This window comes from Babylonia areolata, chromosome 1 (genome assembly GCF_041734735.1).
Source record: "Babylonia areolata isolate BAREFJ2019XMU chromosome 1, ASM4173473v1, whole genome shotgun sequence".
Lineage (NCBI taxonomy): Eukaryota > Metazoa > Mollusca > Gastropoda > Neogastropoda > Buccinidae > Babylonia > Babylonia areolata.
This window is the reverse complement of record NC_134876.1, coordinates 79743615-79754311: the sequence shown is the minus strand read 5'-3', so window position 1 is coordinate 79754311 and position 10697 is coordinate 79743615. Positions and strand designations below refer to the sequence as shown.

At 38.8% G+C, this 10697-nt stretch overlaps 1 protein-coding gene across 7 annotated transcripts in view; it reads right to left on the bottom strand.

Annotated features, from left to right (window-relative positions):
* LOC143287868 (cyclin-dependent kinase-like 4) overlaps nt 1-10697 on the bottom strand; it is a 54704-nt gene that overhangs the window by 10794 nt on the left and 33213 nt on the right. For 3 of the 7 annotated variants that reach the window (XM_076596105.1, XM_076596110.1, XM_076596117.1), the window contains 3 exons: nt 9690-9770; nt 1378-1610; nt 55-158 (listed from right to left, as the gene is read on the bottom strand). In XM_076596105.1, coding sequence (XP_076452220.1) covers nt 55-158; nt 1378-1610; nt 9690-9770 — 418 coding nt within the window. Of the gene's footprint in view, nt 1-54; nt 159-1377; nt 1611-6910; nt 6943-9689; nt 9771-10697 lie in introns of those variants that run through there. The other 4 variants (XM_076596125.1, XM_076596129.1, XM_076596136.1 and 1 more) reach the window with 3 other exon arrangements.

Genomic DNA, 10697 nt, shown 5'->3' with positions numbered 1-10697 from the left:
AAGAGCTTATGGAAAAAAAATTAAAATTAAAATTAAAAAACCTATTATCACTACCTGTGAGTTGTTGTTGCTGAAGGGGTCGATGTTGGAGATGTGGGGAATGGTGGCCACAGTGGATTTTTTCACAGCGATGGGCTCCTTCTTGGAACGGGACATGACTGACAGAACATGACATCCACAGTCAGCACACAGGAGACACTGAATCATATTGTGTTGTATTGTATCGTGTTGTATTGTATCGCTTCATTTTGTTGTTGTTGATGTCTTCCCCTTACAATGAAGGTCATAAATGAATTTTGTCAAGAAAAAAAAATGTAATCAAACTCCACATTAAGGTAATCAAAGTCGCTAAAATACATAATCAAAATCTCAGAAATACATAATAAGTTTCAATCAAAAACCAGTGAAGCAATACACGGTAGAATCTTCTTCAAGGAATATACACAACACAATCACTTGCACGGAAGCCATATCATCTATAATATTTATCATTTACTAATTATCGTATCGCATTGTATCCTATGGTCTTGTATTGTATTGTATTGTATTGTATTGTACTACTGCTTTTGTCACAATGGATTTCTCGGTGTGAAATTCGGGACACGGGAGTGTGTCATCACAGTATGCCGCCGCCCTCCCGCCTTGGTTTTTTTTTTTTTTTTTTTTTTTTTTTTTTCTCTCTGCTTGTTTCTTTGTTTTACTACCAAAGTGGATTTCTCTACATAATTTTGCATGTGGACAACCCTTTTGCTGCTGTGGGTTTGTTTACATGCATTAAGTGCATGCTGCACATGGAACTCTGTGCGTGTGTGTGTGTGTGTGTGTGTGTGTGTGTGTGTGTGTGTTGTGTTGTGATGTGCTGTGTGCATGTGTGTGGACACGGGTATCATCCACTATCTAACACACACATACCTATAAAAAAAAATTTTTAATTCTGAAAACCACGAAATCCATTACATTCCCTCCCTCCCTACACACACACACACACACACACACACACACACACACAACCCAGGTCCAACCCACCACAGACCTACACAAACATCTTTTCATATCAACCATCACATAATATGAACAGACATTAAACTGAAACACACACACACACACACACACACACACACACACACACACACGAATCCCAGGTCCAGATCACCACAGATCTACACAAACATCTTTTCATATCAACCATCACATAATATGAACAGACATTAAACTGAAACACACACACACACACACACACACACACACACACACACACACACAAACACACCAATACAAAAAACAACAACAACACAGCCACAGAACAGAACATACAAAACAACAAGAACAAAAACAAAAATAAAACAAAAATAAACAACAGGGAAGTAAAAGACGCACCCTCGGAGGCACCTTTGACCTCTGGCAAACTGAGCCCTCCTCCTCCTCCGCCTGGCTGCGAGGAGCGCTCCCCCGGAGGCGCCTTGCTCTTGCTCTTCTCCCCGAGCTTGTCGTGCAGCATGGTTTTCTCCGACACCAGTTGAGGGCTGATGGTGATGGAGCTGGAGTGAGAGGTGCTGGACTTCTTCGCAAAGCTGCTCGTCTTCTTGGGCAGCAGCTTGTCAGGGCTCACTCTGCAATGGAAGGGAGGGTGTGGGGGTGGGGGGTGTCAGTTTTTAAATGGATGTGGGTGGGTGGAGGGAGGATTCTGAGAGCAGGTGTCACAGGTCCTCTATGTGTATTTTTGTGGTGGCGGTGGTGGTGGTGAGGGTGAGCTGGGGAGGGGGAACAGCTTGTGTGTGTATGTGTGTGTGTGTGCGTGTGTTTGTGTGTGTGAGCGGGCGCGCGGGCGTGTGTGTGTGTGTGTGTGTATAGGGGGGTGGAGAGAGAGAGAGAGAGAGTGTGTGTGTGTCTGTGTGTGTGTGTGTGTGCGTGTGTGTCTGTGTGTCTGTGTGTGTAAGAAAGTTATGTATGAAACTGACCACTGTGGTTAAATCGATAATCAATGCATCTGTGAGACATTCACATGAATAAAATCATTTAAAAAAAAATTAAAAAAAATCATTCAGAAATCATGAAATGGATGGACATGAAAAATGAGCTTGGCAATGACTTTTTGTTTTGGTTTGAGCTTCCACGTTTGTTTTTGTTTTTTTAACAAATGTGTGAACAGTCTTTTACTTTCGTTAAAAAATTGTTCTGTGTATTTTTTCATCATCATCTGTATCACCTCCGTATGACAATTTAAACTCTATCTTGTCTTACATTCACAAGGCCCTTCATGAAATTTAAAAAATGCATTCATACTGTATTTCTCTAGCAGAAATGATGAAAAAGAGTGGTAAAATCATATATATGCAGATAAAATATAACACAACCCCTACAACTGGCAAAATAATCTCAACAAAGATGACTCATTCAAAGGGATGAACATGTTACAACGAGGACTTGTGATGAAATCTTATTTTAAAACATTCAGTGTCAGTTTCTAATGCTGAGCAGTAAGTGATGTGTTTCCTTAAACACTCTAAATTCAAATGATACAAAAACCTGTTTTCCTTTACACAATGTTGATACTTTATTTTATAAACATTTTGCTTTCCTTATCGTCAAACAATTCATAATGAAAATTAAACAACAAAAGAACACCACAAACCAATAATAATTTCCAATGTGAAATATCATTCATGCATAAAAATAAGATATGCAGAAAATGCTAACATTCCATAGAGTCATTTTCTGCTTGACTTTCTATAAAGTAATCTTCTGCATGACCCACTTCAGTTTGGGTTATATTCCCATTTAAAAAAAAACACAAAAAAACCCAACAACAATAAACAAACAACAGCAATTGCAATGGATACTGTTAGCTATTGCTTTATTGTACAAAGATGTAAAGAATTCTAATATGAGAAACTATTTCATACATACACATGGAGAAAACTAAAATACATTACACAATTGAGACAGCTACGGAGAATCTAAGAAAGATGAAGAGACACAGAGATTCAGAGAAAAAAAATGAAAGTCAATAAAACAGCCGGGGCAAAGAGCTGAAATGAAGAAACATTATGGAGAACCACAGAAGAGCCAGGCTGTGTCAACATACACACATATGACAATCGTGTAAAAACAAAACAGTAGTATGATACTAATCAGTTTGAATTCAGGATCTTTACTTGTCATGCACATGTAACACTAACAGACTTATTCGTGACCCTCTAAAATATCCTTACCAAGGTTCATAAGCTATATTACAGCTATATATTCTTTATCATGAAAAAATTGGAAAGTAATGTGACTTCTTATAGAAAACTTCATAAACAGTGTAACACTGAAGTCTAACGTACACGTAACCATGCAAAGGCACTTTAAGGATGTCCTGAATGCCCACATCACTTAGTAGAGCTAGGGACAAATACAACATGATCAAAGCTGCTTAGTGCTTTCTATTCTGTCATATAAATAAGACAACAATAACAACACCCCCTATCGTGATAAGTTTAACTTGTGCTTCAACACAGTTTCAGTTTTCAGTTTCAGTTTCAAGGTGTCAAAGAATCTGAAGTGATCCATACATGCTACATCACGATCCATACATGCTACATCACGCCTGCTTTACAAAGGCAGAAACAAACAAACTACATAAAAATCTATAAAAATAAATCAAAATAAATAAAGCCCAAACGAACAAGGAGCAGTTGCCTGACCTGCTCATAAACCCCACTTGCTGGTGAAGCTTTAGGAGTCTACTCTAGATTTGTAGAAAACATCTTAAAAAAAAAAAAAGGAAAAAAAAAAAAAAGGTCTGATGAAAAGCTGCTGCAATGTCTACAACAGTTCTGAGATAGTTCTTCAGTACATTTCACTGACCTGTTTTCTTTTTTTCTTTTCTTTTTTCTTTCTTTTCCAATGTTTTCTATAAAATTGTAGTATTTTATAACTAATACAGAAACAAAATGATGGTCTCCTTAAACACACACACACACACACACATACACATGTATACACATACACACAGCCTTCAAAATTGAATATAAATCTTATCTTCCACGTTCTCCATCTGAGTTATTTAAGAAAAAAAAAAATCTTGCTGCTCTAAAAGCGATAATAAGAATAAGCAGACAATGACAACAACAATTCTAACTACAGAATACATTTACCCCACAAATGACCACCAAGGAACTATACTAACTACAGACCGTAACCAAACAGAAAGCCTTCATACATGCTGACAAGAGATTAACGAATGACTTCAGGTCGGAGACACAGAATATAGTATGTCAGTCAAAATGACTTGATACCCAGGCACAGATACAACCACCACCACAATGACTGATTGTTCCACTACCAAGTTATTAATAAGAATTTCAGTTTTAGAAAGGAGACAGGTGTGTATTCACCAGCAATGGGTTAATTCCATGTACCAACATTGTGTGTGCATCTGTGAGTGCTTTAGAGTCAGGGTCGCTTTCAGTGTCAGATACCATGGCATCATGAAAGTACAACAATGAAAGGATATTATAATGGGCTGGGTATTTGAAAGATACCTTTAAAATTAGAACTACTGAGAGAGAAAAAAAGGGAGTAAACCCATGCAGTTAATGGCATCGTTGTTTGAGACTTAGACATGAGAAAGAAGAGAACAGAGAAGGAAAAGGAGACAGACAGACAGAAAACAAACAGAAAGACAGACAGACAGAGAAACATACCTGTGCTTTGCTACTTTTCTGCGTATACAAAGCATTTCAAGAATACAGTTCAGTTTTTAAAACTGTTTAAAGAAAGTAAAGGGGGGAAAAATAAGAAAGAAAGACAGTAAGGAGAATTACAATGGACAGAAAGAAAAGGACACAAAACTGAAAGAATGAATGAAATGGAGAATAAAAAAAAATGTATGATGAACCTCACAAACGAAACAACAGAAGTTTGTTTTCTCAAATCCCCAACACCTTATTTTCAGCTTGTTATTATGTTGCTGAGAGAGAGAGAGAGAGAGAGAGAGAGAGAGAGAGAGAGAGAGAGAGAGAGAGAGAGAGAGAGAGAGAGAGAAAGAGAGAGGAGAAAGACTGGCAGACAGACAAAGACAGACAGACAGATGGAAAGAGACAGACACATAGGCAGACAGACGCACAGAAAAAGAAAACAAGAGACTAAGAAAGACACAGAGAGAGAGAGAGAATGTGTGTGAGAGAGATGAGAGAAACAGAGACAGAGAGATAGAGACACAGAGAGAAGCACATGTTCTGACATTCACTTTCCATAGTGTCAATGACTTCTTTCTTCCCTGGTTGCAGGGCTGAGCCATGAAGATCTCCCTTCTAACCCAGGGCTTTCACGTATATTCAGTGCCTGAACCCCCTTTGTGTGTATACGCACGCAGAAGATCAAATACACACGTTAAAGATCCTGTAATCCATGTCTGCGTTCGGTGGGTTATGGAAACAAGAACATACCCAGCATGCACACCCTCGAAAACGGAGTATGACTGCCTACATGGCAGGGTAAATAAACAAAATGGTCATGCACGTAAAATGTTAAATGTTACAAGTCTGTCTGAGTGTGTATGTGCGTTCCCGAAATCTGATTGAATGACACAGGAAATGAATGATGAGTGCCCAATGGCAGCCATCAGTTGGCTCTACCCAGGTAGGCAGCCTGTTGTGTTAATGACCCGGTGTTTGTAAAGTGCTTAGAGCTTGGTCTCTGACTGAGGATAGACGTGTATAAGCATCCATATCAATATTCAACGGATAACTAATCCCTCATCCCAGGAGCACTTTGATGACAGTACTGTGAAATTTATGCAGGTTAAGACCAAACTGAATGCACAGAGGAGAGCTCTCCTTGCCAAAGAAAGGTGAGGTTAAGCCACCACCTCATTTTCTTTTCTTTTTTTTTCTTTTTTTTTTTTAATTCTTTTTCCTCCCCTTCCACTGTTTCCTCTTCTCTTTTTGTCTCAGCCAAGTCCACATATACGTTTGCCCCAATACATGCCTTTCTGAGTGATTTCTTCACAAGGAACTGGATGTGTGTCTAGTCCTAAAGGGGGGAAAGATCAGCCAGCATCCAGACAACACAGACTTAGGTTTCCCATTTGTGAAAGAACAGAGCTTTGGTAAACTTTATCCGGATTGAGTTAGGATTATATAGACAATGTGCACAAAGAATAACAGAAAAAAGAAGAAGAAGAAGAAAAATTATATATGTATATATTAGAGAGTCTGAGACAAGCATGCAGGTGTTTTGTAAGCAGTTACTACAATCTGTAATTATATCATTTGAGTGAGAAAAGATTTCTGAAGGATACCTCAACAAACAAACTTAGAGCACACAAGCATGTGTGCTCACACACACACACACACACACACACACACACACACACACACACACACACACTTGTACAAATTATCTATACATACATGATTACAAAAATATTAGTGAGTGTGTCACCACTTAAAAAACAATGAATTTCTGAAAGTGTATGTTGAAAACACTACTTTGACGCCATTGAAAAATCACTTTAAAAAATAAGAAATGGAACTGCATCATTACATTTCATCAAAACATCTCCTGATTTAGTCATATGAATTTATGTTCTGAAGGAAAAAAAAGTTAACCTTTAGAAGGCTGGTGAGTATCAGGAAATGTAAAGATTAAGAAAATGAACAACAACCCCCCCCCCACCCTAGCCCCCTCCCCATAAATATGAACAAAACAAAAATAGATAAAAATATATACCATTACAACAAATATTTGTTCCTTCAGTTTCAGACTCAATTCCTTCAAGCAGGTCTAAGATGTAAATTCATTAGCTTCATGCGTAAAAGAATGACTAGCCAACTGTCCTTCAGAAGGCAGTAAACTACAGAAATCTACTGTGTATATGCAAATATGCATGTGAGGAGCAGAAAGACGAAGTGCAGACACTTACATGTCATCAAAAGCTTGACATGCATTGTGGAACTACAAGAACAAAATCATGGACAGTATAATAACACCTCTGTCAAATACATTTAAAAGGAGGGGGTACGGGGGGTGGGGGTGGGGGAAGAAAGAAAAGATCACTTACATGCGCGTGCACGCACACACACACACACACACACACACACACACACACACACTCACTCAGTCACACACACACACACACATACACACACACTCAGTCACACACACACACACATACACAAACACACACACACACACACTCACGCAGTCACACACACACACACATACACAAACAAACACACACACACACACAAACAAACAAACACACACACACACACACACACACACACACACACACACACACACATATATAGCCCCTCCACCCCCCACCCTCCTCCCAATGTGGCACCAAATTTCCAGTCTTTCCCAATGTTCATTCCACAAACCATCCTCTCATTTTCCCTTGCGATGTTACACCCCCAAAGCCCTGCAAGCGTGTCATAGATGCGTACACATAACATCACTTCGTACTTTCAAAGCCAGTCATATTCACCAGACCCTCCATCTCAAAGCAACTCAGTGTGACTGATTCAAAGCAAAAGCGTAAACACACATCAATTCAACACATTCTGTCAGGGTGTTGGGAAGGGAGGAGTGAGAACTATACCACATTTTACAAAGTATAAAATAAGATTTAAAAAAACAAACCCCAAAAAACAACAACAAAAAAACCAGCATTTTACAACACAGGCAAGACTTCTATGTTCTGTCTTAAGCACACAGGAAATGAACTGATTGGCATGGCAAGAATAATCGTTACATGCAGGAAAACACAAACTGGAAAAGGAAAAAACAGAGATCAGAACACACAAAAAGAAACACATCTATGGAATTTCACAGCAGCAATGTGGACAAATGTGTGAAGGAACACACCCCTTCCCACATCCAATACATTTGTTTCGGTTTTTGTTTTTCTTTCTTCCTAAATATGATTAGTTTGGTTGGCAACGTTAAAACCATCCCCTGTATCACTAAGCAAACTGTTTCATGCATAAGTGTAACGGCATGTCTAATACCTTACTGAAAACAAGGTTCTTTACAAAACATGTTATAAGAAGGATCTATCAGTTGCAAGTAAATCAAGGACAACAAGGATCCAATATGGAGCATGTTCATTCGCTTGTGAGATACCATGGATTGTTCCACAGCAGCAGTTACGTAACATTTCATTTTCTATGTGTGATATAACCAGGATCTTACTGTAAAATTTCCTTTCCAAGTGTGAGATAACCAGGATCTTACAGCAACATTTCCTTTCCTTGTGTCAGAAACACAGGATCTCACTGTAACATTTCATTTCTCTGTGTGTGACAATCAGGTCTGAGAGATGGAAAGAAAGGCTGACAGAAATAGACAAACTGAGACAAAGGCAGAGAGAGAGAGAGAGAGAGAGAGAGAGAGAGAGAGAGAATGCAGGAAGTTTAATGCAAAGGCCACCAGCCTGTCCACATGAGAACATGTACACATAAAGATAACGATCTGAAAAACTTAAGGAAAAACAAATTAAACAGAACTGAAAGAAAAAAGAAACAAAAAAAGATATTTGTTCAGCCACACAATTTGATTTTGACATTTTAAGTTAAACTTCACATCAGCTCCTCTCTGGAACGGAAAGCACAGTATGTAAACATGGCTACATCTCTTCTGTCACAGCTTCATTTTGTGACAAAAAGGGAACTGGCAGAGTGTTCATATTTTATGTTTCAATATATACTTTTCTCGTAGTTTAGCATATACAGGACATTTAATATGAAAATTAACTTCAGTTTCCAGGTCATCACAAAAGGGACAGTTTTTAGTGTTGACATATCGCTATATCTTTTATTTACTTTAAGATCGTTAACGCTTAGATGAAACTTGACAAGAGCTACTCTAAATTTAGATATTGTAATATCTTGAAGGTATTTTTCTGGCTGTAATACGGATTTGGTTTTGCTGTATTAATTAAAGTGATCACTATGTTCCAACTTTCCATTCCAATCTTGTTTATAGCAGTTGACCATTCTCTGTCTGAATAATTCTAAGAATATTTTTTTCATCTCCCACCCATCTATACGTATATCCATACTTCCGAAAATCCAAATGAATCTAAACACTACTTTACCTGAAATCCCCAGTTTTGAGACTGTCGTTCATATTTCTTTTGTATATGCTTGCTTTGGTAATTTAGTCGGTGTCATTTTTTGTAGTTTAAACCAGTGCCTCACAGCACTTAAAGAACTATCGCTGTAAAGCAGATAGCTGCCTATCTCTCCATACATCACTGTGTTTGGAGTTTTTCCACTGACACCAGAGAGAGAGAGAGAGAGAGAGAGAGAGAGAGAGAGAGACTAAGACTCAAATCCCACATTGCTGCTGCTTTCAGCAATAAAGTAAACACACTCTAAACTGAAGTGCACACACTAAGAGAGAGAACGAGAGACAAAGACAGAGAGACAGAGTGAGGTGGGGAAAGAAACTCCAACACCCCTCATAACAGAAACCACAGAGAGTAAAAGAGAGCTGGGGGTGTGTAGGGGGGTGGGAAGGCAGACAAGGACTCAGCTTTGAGAGAAGAAAACGAAAGGAAAAAGAAAAAAATAAGACCTAACAAAATCAATACACACACAAACACGCACACAGATACATACACAAAGAAAAAAACAAGACAGCAGTGAGCGAGCGGAGGGTGGGCGAGCAGGTGGGAAGCGTGAGACCACACCTACCTATACTGGTGTGAGCCGATGTGCGTGGAGTGAGGGAAGGAGGAGAAAGCCAGGTGTGAGGAGGGCATGCCAATGCTGGGGCTGCAATGTGACCGGCAGGCACCACACCCACACACATACACACACACACACACACACACACACACACACATACACACATACAGACACACACACATCAGCGTGCAGTCAGCTTCAGTGTGTCAAAAAAAGCCACAATCCAAAATATCACCCAAAAAAAAGCACATAAGCCAGACATCATGGTGACAGAGACAGACAGACAGACAGGAATAACATCAGCATAGCTGTGCAGTTGTCAGTGTGTCAAAGCAAAAAAAAAAAAAAAGACATCTCACACACACACACACACACACACAGAGACATGGACATGGACACGGACATTGTTTTATTGCCATTGACAATACTATCCTTTGGCAAGGGGGACAATGTATGAACAAAATAATAACGACAGTTTACAGAGAAATTGACACATTGCTAAGAGTAAAAAGAAAATCAACGACAAACAATAACAACAACAAAATCATAAAATACAACATATTGTTAAGATTAAAAGGGAAAATAAAAAAAGCTCGACCATCCAACTTTCTACAAAGTAGTTCAGAATTATAAACTGTGGAACTGGCATCAGGGAAACAGAGGTTTTTTTGGTAACTATATGGCTCCCGAAGATAATTTCTTTTTCCGACAATCCCAAGCTAGGGTGATAAATTTCACTAGTGATCTTATTTTTACTTCATCATCTATCAAAAGTGTACTGGTAAGGTTCATGTTCTCTAAGTTTTCACCATTGAAAATTAAGCATTTCTTTCGAATTTCTTCATAGTACTTACACATAAAAAGGAAATGAGTTTTATCTTCAACTGAAGCACCACACATAGGGCAAGGGGACTGTGCAGACGTGCTGGCAGAGAACCATTTTTTGTTAGCACAGTGGGAGAGAGAGAAACAGACATAACACAGATTTCCACGGTGTGCAGTTGTCATCAGTGT